The sequence below is a fragment of the Piliocolobus tephrosceles genome, chromosome 1 (genome assembly GCF_002776525.5).
Source record: "Piliocolobus tephrosceles isolate RC106 chromosome 1, ASM277652v3, whole genome shotgun sequence".
NCBI classification, from domain to species: Eukaryota; Metazoa; Chordata; class Mammalia; order Primates; family Cercopithecidae; genus Piliocolobus; species Piliocolobus tephrosceles.
Window position 1 is genome coordinate 194,299,291 of NC_045434.1, and position 23,321 is coordinate 194,322,611.

The window sequence follows — 23,321 nt, forward strand, 5'->3', positions numbered from 1 at the left end:
GTGTGTGTGTGTGTGTGTGTGTGTGTGTGTGTGTGTGTGTGTGTGTGCTGGGGGGAAGGAGTTTCACTCATGTTGCCCAGGCTGGAGTGCAATGGCACAATCTCGGCTCACTGCAACCTCTGCCTCCCAGGTTCAAGTGATTCTTCTCTCTCAGCCTCTTGAGTAGCTGGGATTACAGGCATGCGCCACCACATCCAGCTAAATTTTGCATTTTTAGTAGAGACAGGGTTTCACCATGTTGGTCAGGCTGGTCTCAAACTCCTGACCTCAAGTGATCCGCCTGCCTTGGCCTCCCAAAGTGTTGGGATTACAGACGTGAGCCACCACGCCCAGCCTCCGCTCCTTTTTCTACTTACTCTCACCAGTTCTCAAACCAAGCATGCGACTCTGTCTCAAAACAAAACCAAAAACAAACAAGCAAACAGAAAAACAAAAGAAAAATAATTGAGCTACCAACAACCTCCTGCAAATTCCAACCTGGGTAGATGTGCACAAGTCTTGAGTTGAAGGATAGAAGTCTAAAATAGATTCATTAGATTCAGTCTGAAGCTGAGTTTTCAATTCCGTATGAAAATTTAACATGATTTTTAAAATATTTATTTATTAGACAGAGTTTCACTCTGTCACTCAGGCTGGAGTGCAATGGCTTGATCTCTGCTCACTGCAACCTCTGCCTCCCGGGCTCAAGCAATTCTCAGGCCTCAGCCTCCCGAGTAGCTGGGATTATGGGCGCCCACCACCACACCCGGCTAATTTTTGTATTTTGAGTAGAGACAGGATTTCAGCATGTTGGTCAGGCTGGTTTCAAATTCCTCACATGATCTGCCTGCCTTGGACTCCCAAAGTGCAGGGATTACAGGTGTCAGCCATCAGGTCCAGCCTAAAAAACATGATTTTTTTTTTTTTTTGAGATGGAGTCTCGTTCTGTCGCCAGGCTGGAGTGCAGTGGCGCAATCTCGGCTCACTGCAAGCTCCACCTCCCAGCTTCAAGCCATTCTCCTGCCTCAGCCTCTCGAGTAGCTGGGACTACAGGTGTCTACCACCACGCCTGGCTAATTTTTTTTTTTGTATTTTTAGTAGAGACAGGATTTCACTGTGTTAGCCAGGATGATCTCAATTTCCTGACCTCGTGATCCACCCGCCTCGGCCTCCCAAAGTGCTGGGATTACAGGCATGAGCCACCACGACCAGCCATGATTTTTTTTTTTAAATGCATATTGAGGATTTAGGCACTTTGGAGACAAAAATAATGCAATACAGGGTTGGGCATGGTGGCTCACACCTGTAATCCCACTACTTTGGGAGGCTGAGGTGGGCAGATCGCTTGAGCCCAGGAGTTCAAGACCACGCTCGGTAAGATGCGGAGGGTGAGGCAGGAGAATCACTTGAACCTGGGGAGGCTGCAGTGAACCAAGATCACACCAATGCACTCCAGCTCCATCTCCAAAAAAAAAAAAAAAAAAAAAAAAACAATACAAAGAACTCTGGAATCGGAATGACAAGGATTCAAGTTCTACCTCAGTGGTATGACCTTGGGCAAATTTCTGAATCCTGAACAGCTCACAAATGCTAGGTGCCAGGTACCTGAACTGTGCTAGGTGGGTTTTATGCATTATTTAATCCTCATAACCCTCCTGTAACCTTAGGTATTAATCCCATCCCATAGATAAGGAAATTGAGGAGGGAGTATTGAAGCAACTTGCTCATGATCAGGCAGACATGAAATGTCAAAGCTGGAATTTGAATTGGTTCTGTCTGTTAAATTGGTGTTCCCCAGATTCTCATTTGAGGTTCCATTTCCACATCTATAGAAAGGGAACAGACCCTTTCCTCACAGGGTTGTTGTGAAGATTGGGAGATTAAATTTGAAAACATTTAGCAACAGTCACACTCAATGCATGCTACGTAGGCTGGGCCCAGTGGCTCATGCCTGTAATCCCAGCAGTTTGGGAGGCTGAGGAGTTCAGGAGTTCGAGACCAGCCTCGTCAACTTGGTGAAACCCTGTCTCTACTAAAAATAGCAAAATTAGCTGGGCTTGGTGGTATGTGCCTGTAATCCCAGCTACTAGGAAGGCTGAGGTGGGCGAAGTGCTAGAACCCGGGAGACGGAGGTTGCAGTGAGCCGAGATTATGCCACTGTACTCCAGCCTGGGTGACACAGCGAGACTCCATCTCAAACAAACACCCAAGGCATGCCAACTGGAAAAAAAATGGAAAACTTTTATCCCCATTTCTATGGCCAAGGAAACTTGAGGCACAGTGAAATTCATCAGTCTCCCCAGCGATATAGTGAGTGGCTCAATCAGAACCAGAATCCAAGTTTTGTACTCCAAGTGTGATTCACTTTCTCCCACACCCTCTCAAATGACTCTAGAGGAAAGCTAAGTGTACAGGAATCCTGCAGAAATGAACACGTATCTCAAGGGAAAGGGGAACACAAAGTCCAGCAGGGGGGCTGCCTGGAAGAGACCTAGTTTTCTGACAGCAGTATTTAGAGGAAGTAGGAAGCCCGCAGGAGTGGTCTTAGCTCTTATATGATGTGGTTTTCCTGATAAGCTAACTAGTTCCTGGTGCCCAGAGAAGCTTGACCAAGGTCACACAGCCATAAACGGCACTGGCACAGCTTGGGGGCTGCATCTAACTCTTTGTTCCTGGCGTTGTCTCCTTGGTGCTGGAGGGGGAAGGATGAGAAGCAGGCAATCATAATGCGGTGGGGTTGGGGACACAAGGGGGTCCTTCCAGATTCAAACAGCCTCTCTGTCACAGGGGAAGTCCAGTAGTGGACAGAACAGCAGATAAAATGTCAAGGCCTCAGGGTCAAGCAGAGCAGGGGGCAGTTCTGGCTCCCCCACTGATTAGCTATGTGGCCTCAACAATGTCACTTCACCTGTCTCAATTCTCTTGCAGGATTGCTGCAGATTCAAAGGAATGGTCTCCAAGTACCCAGCCCATGGCCAGGCTTAGAAAAGTACCATGGTCATTATTACTCCACAATGCCAGGGCAGCCACAGAAGGGTGACAGGACTAATGTCCAAGGGACAAGTAAACTTTCAGTGCCAACAGTCCCAACCTACAGTCACTGGGCACAAGTTCTTGGCAGGGCAGGGGCTATCAGGTCAGGCCCATGATGCAATCACAGCTCTCTGTCTATGCTAAAAGGTGAACCATGACCTTCAGGAAATTGCAAAAACAGTCCATAAAGAAGGAGTATGAAACAAAACCTCAGCGAACGTTTATTTCTCATCATATGGAACTGGTAGCAAAGCCAAAGATTTCTGCACGTGAACACTGGATACCACTCCCTACCCAGCCAGTGCACATTTACAGAGTCATCACATCCCCTCTAGAACCCAAAGCCCCATGCCGGGGCCTCTTCTCTCCTGCACACCTTCTTGCAGGGAGAACTTTCAGGCCTAAGGGGGGTGCCGGTTGCTTCTCCGCGCCTGCACGGGTATGAAATGTGGCACACTGGCCAGGCTCCTCTCCTGCCTTGCACAGCAGCAGCATGGCCCTTGCCTTTCTTCACTGCCCTCCAAACTGGTCAGAGAGGAGGCACAGATTGCGAGAAGGGCAAGAAAAGTCGTAATTCACAGTCGTTTGCTACAGAAAGTGACTGGGATCAGTCCTTGGCTGCTTCTGCCTCCGAGCAATCCACTTAAGGCCCAGCAGAGGGGACAGATGAGATACTGGTAGGGAGGTGGGAGTCCTCAGAAAGCACCCAGGAGACACTGGCTACAGAAGTGGGGTCTCTGGAGGCCTTCAAGATCTTACAAGAAAATCCACTTGCTGTTGGCAGGTTAGCCTGAGAATCCCAGGGGCAGCTTCAGACATTGTGGGGACTCAGACCCACCCTCTCAGTCTGCAGCTATGGCAGTCAGAGGTTTGGCAATGTAGCCATGGTCACCTGGCCATGGCCCAGGGGCAGGGTCCAAACAAGAACCCTGGTGCCTCCTGCCCCTCCTACTGAGTCATGGTGCCACCTAAGCCATCTAGAAAGGCTCAACTTTTTGGCAAACATCTGCAGCAGAGCCACTGGAGGCAGGAGAGTGAGGTGCTGGCCTCTGCGAGGCAGGTGCAGCTCTGGGAGAACAAATTCTCCCTCCCCTCCTCCTCTCACATGCTGACTGTGGCTCTAGGTTGGAACCTCAAGCATAAAGAACCAAAGTAAAGAGGATTTATAATCTAATACTCTCTCCTCTTCAGAAGGCAATGTGACCAGCAAAGGCTCAAACTCTCTAGAGATAATCTGCTTTTTTTGTATGTACTTGGCCTCTCTCCTGAGGCCTCACACCATCAAGCATGGAGAAAAGGAAAAAAGGGCAAAGGAACTCAAAAAACTGAACTAGGATTTGGGCAACAGCTTCAGCCTGCCCAACAGAACAGGCTTTTAGGGAACTAGACACACAGACCAGCTGTGACCCTGACTTTCACATTGACGGGTGAGTGGCAAGTGGGAGGTAATGAAATCTGGGAATGACAGGGGAGAGAAGGCAAACCTGCCTGGAGTGTCAGTCCCGGAGGCATTTGCCCCCTCCCTTGGGGGCCAGCCAGGGACTTCCCAGTTAAGGAAGGCCACCACACTTGTGGCATGTATGTCCGAGCTTGGCCCGTCTTCTTTCCTGTGCCCTCTGCCTCTGGGGGCAGGAGAAGGAGGAAGGGTGTGGTCCCTTGGGATCTCCTAGTGCTCTTCCAGCTCCCAGGAACAGGGCTGAGATCCCGGAGTCAGTGCAATGAACTGTCCATTCCAATGAGGAAAAGGGAGGGTGTGGCTTGGGGACTGCACATCACACACAAGCCCACTCCAGCGTGGGGAGGGTGGGCATGGGACACAAAAGGGTCTGGGGCTATCTCCAGACAGAGAAGTCCTTGTGGGGAGCTGGTCCGGACCCAGGCCCTGCTCGGGAGTCAGGTCATGTAGCGGGTGATGGCACGGAGGGCGTACAGCAGAGCGGCTTGCATGCGCGCCTCCAGGAGCAGCAAGTTCACGTGGACCTGGGGCACAGAGGAGGGCACATTGGCAACTGATGTCACTCCTCACCCCCCCACACCCCTCCCAGACTGCCTCGATCCCTGACCCACTTACCTCACCATTTCCTTTCCTACAGAGCTGCCCTGGCCTCTGCTAAGGCTCTGAGCAGTTTAGTACAAGGACAAGCACATTCATTCCTATCATGACTGCTAAGCTCTGTATTCCTTAAAGCTAAAACGGCCAGGCGCAGTGGCTCATTCCTGTAATTCCAGCACTTTAGGAGGCTGAGGCGGGTGGTTCTTGAGGTCAGGAGTTTGAGACCAGCCTGGCCAACATAGTGAAACCCCATCTCTACTAAAAACACAAAAAATTAGCTGGGGGTGGTGGCACGCGCCTGTAGTCCCAGCTATTCAGGAGGCTGAGGCAGGAGAATCGCTTTAACCCAGGAGACGGAGGTTGCAGTGAGCCAAGATTGTGCCACTGCACTCCAGCCTGGGTAACAGAGGGAGACTCCACCTCAAACAAACAAACAAATAAACAAAACAAAAAAAACCTCAGCGAGATAATGTGACTTGCTGAAAGTCACATTGCTATCAAGAGATATAGTGTTATGATTTGAGCCCAGGTCCACCAAGTTACCACTAATGTGAAGCAGGCACCCACATTCCCATTTTATAGGTGAGTACACAGACTCTGAAATCACACAGTGGAATAGGAACTTCAATCCACAGCAACAGGCCTAGGTGTCCCACCTAGCAGGACAGACTCAGTCTGGGGACCCTCACTGGGTCCTAACCCCTTGCCCTCTCCATTGGCTGGGCTTGTCTACTTCCATCCTGCCCTGCCTGTAGAGGTCATACCTTCTCTGAGTGGCGGAAGTGCCTCCAGAAGACGTTGTACATTCTTCGGGTAGTCTTCTCCGGGTAGCAGGCCACTGTCTTGATATAGACCTTGAGGTTCCGCTCCAGGAGCTGGTTCACCTCCCCATAATCATAGTCATCATATCTGGATGGAAAGGTCCCCGCAGCATTATGCTCTCCTCCAAGAGGCAGCTCCCTCCCCCCAGTCCCACCCTATAGAGGGAAGAAGAGAGTGTTGAGAAAAGTCAGAAGGTGGGTGGGGCGCGGTGGCTCACACCTGGAATCCCAGCACTTTGGGAGGCTGAGGCGGGCAAATCACCTGAGATGAGAAGTTCGAGACCAGCCTGGCCAACATGGAGAAACCCCATCTCTACTAAAAATACAAAATTAGCTGGGCGTGGTGGCCCATGCCTGTAATCCCAGCTACTCGGGAAGCTGAAGCAGGAGAATCGCTTGAACCCAGGAGGCGGAGTTGTGGTGAGCCGAGATCACACCATCGTACTCCAGCCTGGGCAACAAAAGTGAAACTCCATCTCAAAAAAAAAAAAAAGAAAGAAAAGAAAAGAAAAGTCAGGAGTGGCCGGGCGCGGTGGCTCAAGCCTGTAATCCCAGCACTTTGGGAGGCCGAGACGGGCGGATCACGAGGTCAGGAGATCAAGACCATCCTGGCTAACACGGTGAAACCCCGTCTTGACTAAAAAAATAGAAAAAACTAGCCGGGCGTGGTGGCGGGCGCCTGTAGTCCCAGCTACTCGGGAGGCTGAGGCAGGAGAATGGTGTGAACCCGGGAGGCGGAGCTTGCAGTGAGCGGAGATCCAGCCACTGCACTCCAGCCTGGGCGATAGAGCGAGACTCCGTCTCAAAAAAAAAAAAAGTCAGGAGAAACAGCTGATATCATGTATCACAGGCCACAATGGCAGGGGACCACTTCAAGGAATGCAGAGAATGAGCAAGGACCATGTTGGAGAGCAGAGAAGCCTGGACCTGAGGGCTGAGCGGAAACCAGCCTAAGCCACATTCTAAGCAGCCTGTCCTTGGCCAGCCATGAGTTGGAAACCTACTAGTGACTAGAGTAAGAGGATGGTTCATTAAGTATAGCTCAACCCATTCAGTCAAATATGATTTACAGCTAGTAATACACAGAAACACAAACTTTCTATAAGGAACACGTACCTTTTTAAAAACTGGGGGTAATTTTTTGGTGTTTGGTATTAACTGTTACGTGAGAAAGGCAGGAAAAAAATTCATGTGTTCACTAAAACATGCTCATGTTTGAGTCAATGAATAAAATAATTGAAATGAGTAGGGAAAGAAATGGCAACTTATTTTGTTTTTGTAAATTATATATTCTTTTGTTACTTGTGCATAGAAAAAGAAAGGTGCCAGGTGTAGTGGCTCATGCCTATAATCCCAGCACTTTGGGAGGCTGAGGCAAGCAGATCACTTGAAGTCAGGAGTTTGAGACCAGCCTGGACAACATGGTGAAACACCATCTCTACTAAAAATGCAAAAATTAGCGGGGCATGGTGGCACCCACCTGTAGTTCCCGTTACTAAGGAGATGAGGCAGAAGGATCACCTGAGCCCAGGAGTTGGAGGGTGCAGTGAGCTGAGATCATTCCACTACACTCCAGCCTGGGCGACATAGTAAGACTCTTGTCTTAAAAAAAAAAAAAAAAAAAAAAAATGCCGAACACGGTGGCTCACGCCTGTAATCCCAGCTCTTTGGGAGGCCAAGGTGGGCGGATCATGAGGTCAGGAGATCAAGACCATCCTGGCTAATAGGGTGAAATCCCATCTCTGCTAAAGATACAAAAAATTACCTGGGCATGGTGGTGGGCACCTGTAATCCCTCCCAGCTACTCAGGAGGCTGAGGCAGGGAGAACTGCTTGAACCTGGGAGGTGGAGGTTGCAGTGAGCAGAGACTGCACCACTGCACTCCAGCCTGGGCAACAGAGCGAGACTCCTCTCAAAAATCAACCAATTAATTAATTAATTAAAAAAAAAAAAAAAAAGCTGGGCATGGGTGGCTCATGCCTGTAACCCCAGCACTTTGGGATGCTGAGGTGGGCAGATCACCTGAGGTGAGAAGTTCAAGACCAGCCTGGCCAACATGGAGAAACCCCATCTCTACTAAAAATACAAAATTAGCCGGGCATGGTGGCACATGCCTGTAATCCCAGCTACTCAGGAGGCTGAGGCGGGAGAATCACTTGAATCCGGGAGGCAGAGGTTGCAGTGAGCCAAGATCATGCCATTGCACTCCAGCCTGGGCAACAAGAGTGAAACACCATCTCAAAAAAGAAAAGAAAAAAAAAGAAAAAGACAGGAAGAAGATAACTGAAAACAATAAGAGCAGATAGTATAATGGATAATTTTTATTTTATTTTATTTTTTGCTGTGTTGCCCAGGCTAGAGTGCAGTGGTACAATCATGGCTCACTACAGCCTTGAGCTCTTGGACACAAGTGATCCTCCTGTCTCAGCCTTTAGAATACCTGAGACTATAGGCATGCACCACCACACTCAGCTAATTTTTATTTTTTTGTAGAGATAGGTCTTAATTATGTTGCCCAGGCTGAGGCACAAAATCCTGGCCTCATGTAATCCTCCTGCTTCAGCCTCCCAAAGTGCTGGGATTGCAGGTGTGAGCCACTGCACCCAGACTTTATTTTCTTTTTTGTTATCTGTGTTTTTCAGTTTTATTTATTTTGAGATAGCGTCTTGCGGCCGGGCGCGGTGGCTCAAGCCTGTAATCCCAGCACTTTGGGAGGCCGAGACGGGCGGATCACGAGGTCAGGAGATCGAGACCATCCTGGCTAACGCGGTGAAACCCCGTCTCTACTAAAAAAAAATACAAAAAAATTAGCCGGGCGAGGTGGCGGGCGCCTGTAGTCCCAGCTACTTGGGAGGCTGAGGCAGGAGAATGGTGTAAACCCGGGAGGCGGAGCTTGCAGTGAGCTGAGATCCGGCCACTGCAGTCCAGCCTGGGCGGCAGAGCGAGACTCCGTCTCAAAAAAAAAAAAAAAGAGATAGCGTCTTGCTCTGTTGCCCAGGCTGGAGCACAGTGACATGATCTCAGCTCACTGCAACCTCTGCCTCCCGGGCTCAAGGGGTCCTCCTGCCTCAGCTTCCCAAGTAGCTGGAACTACAGGAGTCAATAATAAATTAGTCAATTTTTGTTATTTTTTGTAGAGATGGGGTTTCACCATGTAGTTCAAGTTGGTCTCGAACTCCTGGACTCCAGTGACCCACCCGCGTCAGTCTCCCAAAGTGCTGGGGTTATAGGTGTAGGTCACCACTCCCAGCTGAGATTTTTTATTTTAAATAAAAAATTAATTGTTCAAGCCACCACTCCCAGCTGTTTTATTTTAAATAAACAATTAATTGTTCTACGTATATCCTTGGCAAGTAACTTCACATCTAGGATTTATCTACAAGAACTTATGCGTAAGATTAGTGAGCACACATGGTGTTTGTAATAGTGAAAATCTGCAAACAACCTAAATATCCAATAATAGGGAAATGACTGAATGATCACAATACACCCATGCTCACAGATACCATGCAGTGGTTAAAAGCATAAAACAGGCTGAGTACAGTGGTTCATGCTTGCAATCCCACCACTTTGGGAAGCCGAGGCAGGAGAACTGCTTGAGCCCAGGACTTCAAGACCAGCCTGGGCAATAGAGCAAGACCCCATCTCTTTAAAAATAAATAAATAAATAATAAAATATCTATTCGTGCTGATAAGGTAGTTCACAGATAGAGAAAATTATAGGACATGTCAAATCTGATCCCATCAACTTACAAAAATCAGAAAAGATTTAACAAGCAAAACAATGAAAATGTAATTCATCATATAATAGTATGCAGAGACATCACTACTAAAAAGTATTTTAGTGTGTAGCCTTCCATACATTTTCCATGCATGCACAAACTGTTTAATATAAAAAAGAACATAAGAAGATTTCTGTTGGTAATTAGCTTTCTTTTCTCTCAATACAGTCTGAATACTTTCCCATGGAAATATAAATAGATATTTTTTTTTGAGACAGGGTCTTGCTCGTTGTCCAGGCTGAAGTACTGTGGTGTAATGATGGCTCAGTGAAGCTTTGACCTCCTGAGCTCAAGAGATCCTCCCACCTCAGACTCCCAAGTAGCTGAGACTATAGGTGCATGCCACCACACAGGCAAATGTTTTAATTTTTTGTAGAGATGGAGGTTGCATTATGTTGCCCAGGCTAGTCTTGAACTCCTGTTTCTCAAGCAATCCTTTCACATTGCCCTCCCAAAGTGCTGGGATTACAGGCATGAGCCACCACGCCTGGCCTCTATTGTAATTATTATTATTTTTTTTAAGACGGAGTCTTGCTGTGTCACCCAGGCTGAAGGAGTGCAGTGGCGCGATCCCGGCTCACTTTAGCCTCCGCCTCCGGGGTTCAAGCGATTCTCCTGCCTCAGCCTCTTGAGTAGCTGGATTACAAATGCATACCACCACACCCAGCTAATTTTTGTATTTTTAGTAGAACGGGGTTTCACCATGTTGGTCAGGCTGGTCTCTAACTCCTAATCTCATGATCTACCCGCCTTGGCCTCCCAAAGTGCTGGGATTACAGGCGTGAGCCACTGCGCCCAGCCTATTGTAATTTGTAATAGCTGCATAATATTTCACTGAATAGATGTATCATTATTTAAAGTCTCCTACTGAGCATTTATGTTATCCTTATTTATTATGAAAGAAGAATTACTACTTGGAATGGAAATACAAACATAACTCTCTCTACATATATATATAGTATGTATGTGTATATGTATGTATATGTATATATATGTGTGTGTGTGTATATATATGTACATACATATCAAACAATAGTTATCTCTGGGAGTGCAATTAAAGAGTTTCATTTACAACGTTCAAACAATGAGTACTATCATCTTTCAAAATCACAATTTGATTTGAAAAATAGTATAGGCAAGAAGAAAGGAAAAGAAAAAAAAACAAAAACAAAAAGAAAACGGAAACAACCATGAACCCGGAATGAAGACTCGCAGCGCACACGTGCCCCAGCCCAGGACATGGGCTCACCTGATACCAAAGACGCAGTGGATGTAGTTCCAGATGGCCCTGCGGAGCACGGAGGTGTCCACACCGCTGTGCATGGCGATGGTATTGTAGGTGAGGCTATAGGCTGCCTGGAACTTCTCGTCCAGCAGCTGCCCACCCTCAGGGTAGAGCCGCTGGATCAGTGAGTAGCCATGGTCTTCCCAAGTATAATCCTTAGGTAGGTGGGAAGGGATTGATGAGTCTTTGAAGCCCAAGACCAGCCAGAGAGACCCCCATCCTCTGGACCTTGGATCTCCCCAGTTCTCCTTCCTGGTGCCATAAACTTAATGTGCTGCTTGCCCTGGGCCTCAGAAGTCAAGGAAGGTACACTTTGGTGATGATCTTTTCCTTATGGTCACCAACTCCTGAGCTGAGGGTATAGATGGGCTCCTTAAGGATTCACAGGGGCCCCACTGCCCTCGTGGAATCTTGAGGGAAATAACATACCCAACTCTATTTTTTTTTTTTTTTTCTTTTGAGACAGGGTCTTGCTGTCACCCAGGCTGGAGCGCAGTAGTGCAATCACAGCTCACTGCATCCTGGACCTCCTAGCTCAAGTGATCCTCCCACCTCAGCCATTCAAGTAGCTGGGACTACAGGCATGCACCACCTTCCAGCTAATTTTTTAAATGTCTTTGTAGAGACAGGGTTTCGCCATGTTGCCCAGGCTAGTCTCAAGCTCCTGGGCTCAAGCAATCCTCCCACCCTGGCTTCACAAAGTGCTGGGATTACAGGTGTGAGGTACCATGCCCAGCTGGGTACCTAACTCTATAACTACTCAAACTATCCACCCACTGCATGTTCGTAAATGTGGAGCAATGGCCAAGAGTAGTAGAGAGAGCCCCACCTGGGCCCGGAAGGTGGGGGGCGCCTGAGCCCCTCTCCGGGTGAAGTCCTCATATCCAAAAGTAGGATCTTCCACAAAGCACAGCATGTCTGGGTGTGGAGAGGGCTCCAGGATGTCAGCTGAGGACCAGAAAGAGGTCACAGTGAGGCTGAGGCATGGGGCATGCAGGCATCCACTCCTGATTAATCACCAAAAGGGGGAGGGGAAGGCAGAATAGAGGGCCAAAAAAGCCCCTTGCTATAGTGAGTGGGGCAAGACTTCAGCTGGAGCCAGGCCTTGTGGAGGGGGTGGATCAGGCCCATGGACCCACGAAGTGAGACCCCTGGTAACAATAACAGTGGAAGTTATTTATGGAGCGGTTCCCCCTGGGCCAGGCTCTGTGCTAAGATCTTTGCTTCTACTGCTCCACTAACCCCACACAGCAATCCTGAAGCCCTGAGATAGGAAGTGACTCGTCAGTGGTCGCACAGCCAGAAAGGCTAGCAGTTCAGGATTCAAAGCCAGGTCTGAGCTCAAGGCCTAGGCTCAGAACCTCTTGGACGGGAAGCTGAGAAGTGGCTGCCTCTAGAATGCAGGAGGCAGCTCCTCCTGACCAGAGATAGCCTAAGAAGGAGCAGCCCCAGGAGCCTGGATGCCTGTGATCCTGTACCTGAGGGGGTCACCAGCAGGCTCTCTGACTTCTCCAGCTCAAAGCGGCTCTCCATCTCCTCCTGGGACGTCCCCTCGTCCCGCAGCAGGCTCTCCTGCAGCTGCCGCATGCGCTCCATCAGTGCCTCCACTTCGCGGGCAGACTCAAAGCCCTGCAGGAGAGGGCCAGTGGTGACCAACTACTCCTCCTCCTTCGGCCTCTGGGAAGCTCCACACATCCTTCCCACAGGCCAGGCCTTCCTAATGCTCACAAAGGCCTAGGGCATCCTCTGTGCCAGCCACTGTGCTGGACAGCACATGGGTCTGTGCTTCCTAAAGTGACACGAAGCTACAGAATAGACAACTTCCCTGAGAGGAAATTTTTAAAGTATCTGTATTTTTGTATTAAAACAAACAAGGCCACATTATTCAGTAAAAGGTAAACTTTGTAGTTTTAAAGTGCTGAAACCAACAGCCTTTGAGCCTCACAGCCCAGTGTGAGTAGAGGGTCTTATCTCCCCATTTCACAGATGAGGAAACTGAGCTTCAAAGTCAAATAACTTTTCTATGGTCTCTCACAGCAGCAGGTAGTGCAGGCACCAAAATTGGGAAGTAGTAGCTTCTACCCAAGGACCAGAGGTCATGCCTGTTTCCTCCCCAATCAAGACCCAGGCCCATGACTTACCCCAGAGTTGTTCAACGGGTCCCTGCTCGGGGGACTGCTCTGCTCACTGGGGGGTGTAGGTGCCTGGGGGGCAGGGCTGCCATCTGCATCCCCCTCAGGGAGGATGCCACAGCCAAACACAAAGGACGAGAGCGAGTGGCAGTGGGTGAGCAGGACCAGAGCCTGAATGAGCTCGGCCAGGGACCAGGTGTGCTCGCCGGTCTTCAGCAAGGCCTGGAGGGGACAAAAAGGGAGGTTAGAACTGCTCAGTGCCTGCCCTGGGCTACCCACCAGGCACCAGCCAGGCCTCTGTGCTCCCTCAGACACCCGTCTCTCTGCCCCTGCACCTGGATGTGCTCCTTGGTGATGAGCCATGGCCGATGCGCCAGCAACTTGTTGATCTCGCTGAGCTTGCGCAGCTTCTCGGGCGCCCGGTGGAGGCCCAGCAGCCACTCAGGGTCACCACCGGTCTGCAGAAACTCGGCCATGTGGGAGCCTACCAGGTAAGAACACTGGTGGCGGGCAGCAGCCTGCGGAGGTAGTGGACAGAGCCTGAGTCACCCTCCTCCCTTTGTGCCTGGCTCAGGGTGGGTACCCCATCAGGGGAGAGGTTGTAGGGCTCACTGTTGCCCAAGAGGCAGGAGACCTAAGTTCTAAGTAACCCCAGCTCTGCCACCAGCTTGCAGGCCACCTGATTCCTTTTTGCACCCCAGTTTGCAAGCACTAATGATTCCTTTCTTCAAAACCTAAAATTTTCCTTCCAAGAAAAAACCAAAAACTCTACAGTTATAGAAAGCCAGGGCTCTCCCTGCTCTATGCCGCCTTCCCTCCTTGTCTATGGAATCAGTGCACAAAGCTCCCAGAAAAGAGATCAAAGGACAGAACCCCCCACAAAGCCACCTCTCCAAGTGTCAGGCCCAGAGAGGCTCACCATGATGGCAATGTAGTGGCGCCAGGAGCTGGCCAAGGGACCATCCGTGTGCAGCAGCAGGTAGTGCAGGCGCCAGAAGCAGGTAAAGTAGTCAGGGTGCAGGCCCATCACCACTGCCAGGTTGTCTGCTCGCCCAGAGGACATCAGTGCCTCCAGCCCCAGGTGCTGCTCGAGGCTCTCGGTCCCCTCCCGAAGGACCTGCCAAGCAAAGGGGAGGACAGCATGGGTTTCCCTCCTGCCCCACTCATCAAAGAGACCAGTGTATTCTTCCAGTGGGTTTTTAATGGCAAGAAACTAAAAACCACCACCACGTCCAAAAAGAAACAATGGGGAGAATCAGATATTTTAATAAGTGATTCAATGAATACTTATTAGGTACCTTATATAATAATGGCCAGTACTTACACATTAGACGCTATGTGCCAAGCACTGTTCAAGCATGCATATTTTCACTTATTTAACTCTCACAACAACAAAATTGGAGTTCCGTTTCTCCATTTTTAGGCAGGAAAGCTGGGGTACAGAGAGTAAAAGTACAGTTTCTCCTCCCTTCGTGGAGTATCTTTTTTTTTTTTTTTTTTTTTGAGATAGAGTCTCGCCATGTCGCCCAGGCTGGAGTGCAGTGGTGCGATCTTGGCTCACTGCAAGCTCTGCCTCCCAGGTTCACACCATTCTCCTGCCTCAGGAGGAAGCAGGATCGGGGAGGAAGCAGGCATGACCTCCGGTCCTTGGGTAGAAGCTACTGCTTCCCAATCTTTGGTGCCTGCACTACCTGCTGCTGTGCCTCTCCCAGCAGCTGGGACTACAGGCACACATCGCCACACCTGGCTAATTTTTGTATTTTTAGTAGTGACGGGGTTTCACCATGTTAGCCAAGATGGTCTCGATCTCCTGATCTTGTGATCCACTTGCCTCAGTTTCCCAAAGTGCTGGGATTACAGGTGTGAGCCACTGCACCCAGCAGGAGCATCTATTCTAACACCGCAAATGCATATAACCATGGGGGCGGGTGCAAAATAGTTCACATTTCCTGAGTGCTGTCTCCATGCCATCTCTGAGCTTACGGTTTTCTCTGCATGATTTCATGGGATCTTGCCAATAAGCCTGTGAGGTGAATACTATTATTTCCCCCACTTTGCCAGATGTGGAAACCAGGAAGTTTTGTTCCTTGCTCAAAGTCACAGATCTTATAAATGACAGAATCAGATTCAAATCCAGATGAACTCCAAAGCCTATTTCGTTCTTCTTTTTTAAATAGAGACAGAGTCCCACTATGTTGTCCAGGCTGGTCTCGAACTCCTGGGCTCAAGTGATCCCTCTACGTCGGCGTCCCAAAGTGCTGAGATTACAGGTGTGAGCTACTGCACCTGGCTGCCGGTTTCTTTTCTTTATTATAAAAGAGTGGACCGGGCACGGTGGCTCACACCTGTAATCCCAGGACATTGGGAGGCAGAGATGGGCAGATCGCCCAAGGTCCAGAGTTTGAGACCAGCCTGGTTAACATGGAGAAACCCCATCTCTACTAAAAATACAAAATTAGCTGGGCGTGGTGGTGCATGCCTGTAATCCCAGCTGCTCAGAAGGCTGAGGCAGGAGAATTGCTTGAACTCGGGAGGCAGAGGTTGCGATGAGCCAAGATTGCGCCATTGCACTCCAGCCTGGGCAACAAGAATGAAACTTCATAACAAAAAAAAGAAGAAAAAAAAGAGTGGTCATTTATAAATGAAAAAATAAAACACAAGAGCAATACCTGAGCTTAGAATTCTGGGCCACAGACATAAATAATCAGCAAGTGGTTGTTCGCCTTACATTTACCAAGGAGTGGAGGAACAGGGGGTTTAGAGGGAGGTTAAATGTTTGTTACCTCATTAACTACTCACCCTACACATTTAGGAAAAGCAAAGAGGAGAGGAAACACAATTTTTCTTTTTTGAGACTGAGTCTCACTCTGTTGCCCAAGCTGAAGTGCAGTGGTGTGATCTCGGCTCATTGCAAGCTCCGCCTCCCGGGTTCACACCATTCTCCTGCCTCAGCCTCCCAAGTAGCTGGGATTACAGGTGCCCACCACCATGCCCGGCTAATTTTTTGTATTTTTGGTAGAGATGAGGTTTCACCGTGTTAGCCAGGATGGTTTCGATCTCCTGACCTTGTGATCTGCCCGCCTTGGCCTCCCAAAGTGCTGGGATTACAGGCATGATCCACTGCGCCCGTGAAACAAAAAATTTGTCCTTGTTCACTGAAGGCCAAAGAAAATGAGGAAACTAGTTTTATCTTTTTCTGTATGTTTTGAAGGTACCTCCACTAGCCCAACACACTAGAATATAAGTTCCATAATGGCAAAGATTTTTGTCTTGTTCACTGCTCTATCCCAAGCAACCAGAACAGTGCCTCACACAGATTAATCATTCAATAGATATGTTAAGTAAATGAATGAATGAACTGACTCAGTAGATGAAGGATGTCTTTCTTGTATTAAGTGAAAAATAAAACAAAAAAACAAGTTGTAAACTATGACCTTGGTTCTGTACTGAAAGTAAGTATTGGCTTGAACAAAGCACAGTAAACACTGGCAAATGGTTAACAGTGATGATCTCTGCAGGGTGTAGGAAGATACAGGAGATCAGAGCTTTCTGAAACAATGGAAATTTTTAAAATAATAAACATATATTACTTTTGAAACAGAAAAGAACATGTAATATATGTACGGTCACGGATGAGAAGATAAACATAGATAGTTCTATCCTCTTAAGGGAAACAGGCACTGATATAAGAATCGAAAGTTTGGCCATGCAAAAAAAAAAAAAGTTTGGCCGCTACCTGGCTATTAGCACTTGATTTCTTTCAGCCTGTTTCTTCCCAGTAAAATGAAGTTCATAGTGCCTGCTTCACAGAGCCGTTTTGTGAATTAAATGAATCAGAAATCAGAAAGGAATAGTTTAAAAGCTGCAATTTAAGGAACAGGAAAAGACGCCTGCCCACCAATATGCCATGTCCTTTCTTCCCAGGGAAAAAAGATCCCTAATCCCTTCCAAGCTTACCTCCTCCACGGGGATGAAGGCGCTGGGCCCTCGAGGGCCTCGCCGAGCCCGGCTCTCCCTCTGCTCCTGGGGGGAAACACATGGAGGTTAGTCCGCAGTAGAAGAGAGAATAAAGAGGATTATTACCTATCCAGCTTCTTCCTCCTATCCAAGGGGCTGCACTGAACTGTTAAACCCACCTTTCTAGCATTCTTTGGATGGTGGAGCCAGGTGGGAAGATAAATGCATGTTTGGAAGGGTAAGCAAGAAAGAGGGCTCACTCCAGGCTGAGTTCTTCAGGAACTGGGCTGGGACCCAGGAATCCCAGCATGTGGGATGGGAGGGTCCTGGAGAAGGAACTATATAGCCACCATGCTGCACATTTCCAGGAGGCCACCTTCTCAGTGGTCCTAGAGAACTTATACAAGAACACCCCACAGTTTGCACCCTGAAGCCAGGTAGCCAAGTACCCCAGATGCCTCAGAAGCAGCTTCAATTTCTCTCACATGTTCATTTCTTTCTTCTTCTTCCATTTTTTTTTTTTTTTGAGACGGAGTATCACTCTTGTTGCCCAGGCTGGAGTGCGATGGCGCGATCTCGGCTCACTGCAACCTCTACCTCCTGGGTTCAAGTGATTCTCCTGCCTTAGCCTCCCAAGTAGCTGGGATTACAGGCATGTGCCACCGCGCTCGCCTAATTTTTTATTTTCAATAGAGACAGGGTTTCTCCACGTTGGCCAGGCTGGTCTCAAACCCCCAACCTCAGGTGATCCGCCTACCTCAACCACCCAAAGTGCTGGGATTACAGGAATGAGCCACTGCGACTGGCCTCTTCTTCTTTAGTGATGCAGTCATAGCTTACTACAGCCTCAAACTGCTGGGCTCAATGGATCCTCCTGCCTTTGCCTCCCAAAGCACTGGGATTACAGATGAGAGCCACCATGCCCGGCTGCTTATTTGTCCTCCCACCACCAACACCTCATCAACTAACACCCCCTCTTGTCTGGACCACTACTCACAGCCTCACCAGTTGTCCCCTGGCCTCCTCAGCCCTGGCCTCTCCTATCCATCCTCTACCCAGTAGCCACATTAACTTTCTGAATATAAATCTGATCAGCTGACTTAAAATCCCACCTCCCCTTCCCATGGGCTTCCAGATAAAATTACTGGCCCAGTCCTACTGGTCACTCCTTTTGCAAAGTTAAACCATGGCATCTAGGAACCCCTCACCTATGACCCCAAAATTCCCAGGGTTTTGCTTCTAAAAACACTGTCATCAAATTGTCTGTTTTGTTTCCCTGCTACCAGATCACATTTAGTGGACAGCAGCGCCAGGCCATTCATACTAGTCTGTGAATGAAGACAGAGAAAGCAGAAAGGCATGGAGGGAATCCGAGCAGGCTGTACAGGGCTGATGGAAGCAACCATTTTGACCTGTATATGCTGGAGCCTCTTTAGAAACCACTAAAGTCATGTACTCACTACATCTGCTTCTCCTAGTCCTAGAGATGGGGTTCAGGAAGGATGCTCTACTTATTCATTTATTTTGTTAATCCGAGAGTGGAAGTGGCTCTCAGCACTGGCCTTGGTTACAGTTTACCCAAATCAGAGCCATGCCCTCACTGGACAGGGATAGGAGGCGCCCAGTTCTCCCCTCCCCATTAAGTTCTAGACTTAGTACCAGCCCTCAGGTATCTGGGAACTAAAAACTAAAATTGAACCTTCCTTCTCAGATGGCCAAAAGCCCACTAAGGAGGCAGAGCTCTGGGACTCCAGAAGACTACAAAGTCTCTGGAGTAGGTACCAATTCTGCAACTAACTTGCTATGTGGCTCTGGGAAAGTTAAAGGCCTAAACTCTCTAGGCCTTAATCCTGGCAGGTAAAGTAGCCCAGCTACCTTCAAAAAGAGAGTTGAGCTGACTGTGCAGGCCCCTTTCAGCCCACACTTCTGGGAACTTCCCGGCCAGGCTGGTCCAAGTTCAGCGTAGTAACCACCACAATCCCTAAACACTCCCCTTTGAAGCTTCCCTCCCCCCTCACCAAAGAAAAAGCCCCACAGCTCTGTAAAGGAGATAAGGATTGCTGACTCCACAAACTGGGCCTCCACCTCAGGGGACCTGAGGACAGAACAGCAAGCCACAGCAGGGTAGGGTGGAGCAGAACTGGGGGAGGCAGAGAGGGCCCATCGGGGTGCTAGGGAAGGACAGGAATAGCCTTGGGAATTCCCAACTCACTCCAAAATCTGACCCAGGAACTGTCAAAAGAAGGAGCTCTAAGACATGGGTCTCGATCCATCAACATTTTCAGCAATAACAACAACAATATACAGTGCAGTTAAAAGATAGGGGCCCTGGGCTGACACAGCAGCTCATCCTAGCACCTTGGGAGGCTAAGGCAGGAGGATTCCTTGAGGCCAGGAATTCGAGACCAGCCTGGGAAACATAGTGAGACCCCTGTCTCTACAAATAGTAAATTAGCTGGGCATGGTGGCACACAACCTGTAGTCCCAGCTACTCAGGAGGCTGCTGAGGCAGGAGGATTGCCTGAGCCCAGGAGTTTGACGTTACAGCAAGCTATGATCGTAACACGGCATTCTAGCCTGAGCAATGGGCAAGACCCTGTCTCAAAAAAAAAAAAAAAGATGGGGCTCTTGACACAAATTGCATGAGCTCAAATGACAGCTCCACCACCTGCTATCCCTTAGCTTTACGAGCCTCAGTTTCCTTACCAAATAATGGGGATAATAGTATCTACTTTCCCTGGCTAGTGATGAGGATTTCATGAGATAACACTGTGTAGCTTACCTCAATACCTCCATCACAATAAGCACTTAATAAAAGTCAGGTATCATTAACTTCTTTACTGTATCAAACAAGGGCTTCTCAACCCAAGCAGTACATTAGAATCCTTTGAGAAGCTTTACAAAAATAACAATGCCAAGGTCCCACCTCCCACAATTCTAACTCAGTTGTCTGGGGTGGGGCCCCAGCATAACAGCTAGGGTGAGGACCATTGTTTACACCATTTATTGATCACTTTTTCAAGTATAAGGCACTATGATAAGTGCTTTCTAGGTGGAAACAGAATTAATTTGTTCACTCAACAAATATTTTTGATGGCTACATTGCAAGCAGTAAGAATACAGCAATGAAAAGACAAGGCCCTCGGCTTTCATATAATTCAGAATCTGATAAATAGGATTTCAAAGCACAGATTCTATAAAGTGAGTGAAATAAACCAGTAACTGTATGATGGGGACGGAGAATGTGCAATATTTTAGTGTAACTAGACAGGAAAAGTCATTGAGGAGGTGGTCTTTGAGCTGTTATTTAAATGATGAGAAGGCAGCAAGGCCTGTAAAGATTTAGGGGGCCTAGGGAGCGTGGCTCACACCTGTAACCTTGGTACTTTGGAAGGCTTGGTGGGGGAGGATCACCTGAGGCTAGGAATTTGAGACCAGCCTGGGCAACACAGTAAGACACCCCCTCTTAAAAAACAAACAAGCCAGGTGCAGTGGCTCACGCCTGTAATCCCAGCACTTTGAGAGGCCGAGGCGGGTGGATCACCAGAGGTCAGGAGTTCAAGACCAGCCTGACCAACATGGAGAAACTCCGTCTCCACTAGAAATACAAAAAATTAGCCAGGCGTGGTGGTGCATGCCTGAATCCCAGCTACTTGGGGGGCTGAGGCAGAATTGCAGAATTGCTAAGCATTAATTTCACATGCACTACCTGTACTTTAGGGCAGACTGTAAAAGAGGTAATGGCCCCAGACCTGTGCCTGGTTCCTATTTTTTTCTTTTTTCTTGATATGGAATCTCACTGTCACCCAGGCTGGAGTGCAGTGGCACCATCTCAGCTCACTGCAGCCTCCGCCCCCCGAGTTCAGGCAATTCTCCTGCCTCAGCCTCCTAAGTAGCTAGGATTATAGGGGTGCACTACCATGCCCAGCTAATTTTTGTATTTTTAGAAGAGACGTGATCTTCCCACCTCAGCCTCCTAAAGTGCTAGGATTACAGGCTTGAACCACCATGCCCGGCCGTTTTTTTTTTTTTAAATAGAGATGAAGTCTCACTGGGTTGCCCAGGCTGGTCTCTAACTCCTGGCCTCAAGTGATCTTCCCGCCTCAGCCTCCCAAAGTGCTGGGATTACAGGCACGAGCCACCATGCCTGGCATGGATCACAATTTAAGCACTTACTATATGTTAACTTTTAAATTAGCTAAGGTACTTGCGCACAGGTTTCATCTAATTTTCATTTGTTTTTGGGTGGCGGCAGAGTCTCTACTTTGCACACAAGGAAAGATTAAGGGTTCAAAGGTTAGGCACCAGCTGACAAGTGGCCAATCTGAGATCTGAACCCAGGGCTGTCTGGCTTCTAAGGTCCATTCCACTTCATAACAGCTTTGGGAAACGGTCCCAGCCTTGGAGAGTTGAACCCAGCTCAGTCTGGCTTCCAAGGGTTCAGTCCACTACCCATATTTTCTTCTTGGAGAAGCCCCAGACTTTATTATTGGTTACCCTATATTATCCTTTATAAAGTCTATACCTCGACTCAGCTACAGACACCTGGTTACCCACTCTGCCAGCTGGGAAGGAACAGACACTATTTCTCCTTTGCCCGCCCCCAGCTGAATTCAGATATTTTCCTGGGTTTACGCCTGAGAAGACGACACAGAAATATAGCCCAAGCAGCCCTGGACCTCCAGCCTTAGAGTGGGCAGGGTGGAGGGGGTATGAGTGAGTGGTGCCATACACTTGTTTGCCCATCATGAGCTGGGCACCACGCTAAGTGCTTTACACATCTGATTGTGCCAATTCCTCCCAACCACCCAGAGAGAAATAGTTCCTTCTTTGGAGACAGGGCAGGGAGGCTCAGAAAGGTCCTCTTCCAAATGGGCACAATTCAGATCTGACTCCATGGCTGGAAGAGTTCACAAGCGTCAGCTAAGCCAACAAGGGGCAACTAGTCACGAACACTTATTAGGTGCAAAGAGCAGTGCTGGGGATGAGACCTGCAGGGTATCTCCAGCAAGGGACTGTTTCACATAATTGGGACCAAAGCTCCTACATGGAGAAGGGGGACTGGAGGAAGGTGTGCAAGGGGACTTATCTAGTGGGGGAGGAAGGGCTTCCCTGAAGAAGAAATGATGTCTGAGAAAGTTTGTTTTGTTTTGAGACGGAGTTTCACTCTGTCACACAGGCTGGAGTGCAGTGGAGCAATCTCAGCTCACTGCAACCTCTGCCTCCCAGGTTCAAGCAATTCTCCTACCTCAGCCTCCCGAGTAGCTGGGACTACAGGTGTGTGCCACCACATAGGGTTAATTTTTTGTATTTTTAGTAGAGATGGGATTTCACCATGTTAGCTAGGATGGTCTCGATCTCCTGACCTCATGATCCACCTACCTCAGTCTCTCAAAGTGCTCAAATTACAGGTGTAAGCCACTGCGCCCAGCCTGAATTTTTTTTTTTTTTTTGGAGACAGTCTTGCTCTGTCACCCAAGCTGGAGTGCAGTGGCATGATCACGGTTCACTGCAATCCTCTGCCTCCCAGGCTCAAGCAATCCTCCCACCTCAGCCTTCCAAGTAGTTGGCACACACCACCATGCCTGGCTAACTTTTGTATATTTTGTAGAGACGGGGTTTCACCATGTTGTCCAGGCTGGTTTTGAACTCCTGGGCTCAAGCAATCCATCTGCCTCAGCCTCCCAAAGTGTTAGTATTACAGGCATGAGCCACTGCATCCAGCCAAGAAAGTTATTCTGGAGCCTAATACTACCAGTACTAGAGTGAAGTCCTTGGAACTTTCTGAAGATACACACATCTGAAGGCAATGAGCTCCTGAAAGGGAGTGTGTGGTGAAGTGACAGGGAGTTAAGGGAGCTGCACGCCTGGGTCATCTCTTGGGCCCCGGACACCTGACTCAAAGATCGGCACCCTGCTGTCTTCTAAGGATGCCACTCAAAGCAGAAACCATTCCAAAGTCCTCTTTTTTCAAGAGAGAGGAATACACAGAAATCTCCCAGATATACCAGGTGAGGTGGCTCATGCCTGTAATCTCAGCACTTTGGGAGGCCAAGGCAGGTGGATCACCTGAGGTCAGGAGTTCGAGATCAGCCTGGCCAACATGGTGAAACTCTGTTTCTACTAAAAATACAAAAATAGGCCAGGCGCGGTGGCTCAAGCCTGTAATCCCAGCACTTTGGGAGGCCAAGACGGGCGGATCACAAGGTCAGGAGATCGAGACCATCCTGGCTAACACGGTGAAACCCCATCTCTACTAAAAAATACAAAAAACTAGCC

General features: G+C 48.7%; 1 protein-coding gene and 1 long non-coding RNA gene across 2 annotated transcripts in view; one reads left to right on the forward strand and one right to left on the reverse strand.

The window, feature by feature from the left end:
- Positions 1–3,215, forward strand: part of LOC116418509 — a 30,505-nt gene extending 27,290 nt beyond the window's left edge. Inside the window, exon 3 of the long non-coding RNA XR_004228565.1 lies at positions 2,908–3,215. This is a non-coding gene — a long non-coding RNA (uncharacterized LOC116418509). The remainder of the gene's footprint in view (positions 1–2,907) is intronic.
- The window catches only part of SESN2 (sestrin 2), a 22,746-nt gene continuing 2,633 nt past the window's right edge, over positions 3,209–23,321 (reverse strand). Inside the window, exons 2-10 of the mRNA XM_023219464.2 lie at positions 17,043–17,108; positions 14,005–14,202; positions 13,421–13,603; positions 13,095–13,307; positions 12,432–12,582; positions 11,783–11,901; positions 10,918–11,108; positions 5,830–5,974; positions 3,209–4,992 (exon numbers count right to left, since the gene is read on the reverse strand). Coding sequence (XP_023075232.1) covers positions 4,906–4,992; positions 5,830–5,974; positions 10,918–11,108; positions 11,783–11,901; positions 12,432–12,582; positions 13,095–13,307; positions 13,421–13,603; positions 14,005–14,202; positions 17,043–17,108 — 1,353 coding nt within the window. The 3' untranslated portion in view covers positions 3,209–4,905. The remainder of the gene's footprint in view (positions 4,993–5,829; positions 5,975–10,917; positions 11,109–11,782; positions 11,902–12,431; positions 12,583–13,094; positions 13,308–13,420; positions 13,604–14,004; positions 14,203–17,042; positions 17,109–23,321) is intronic.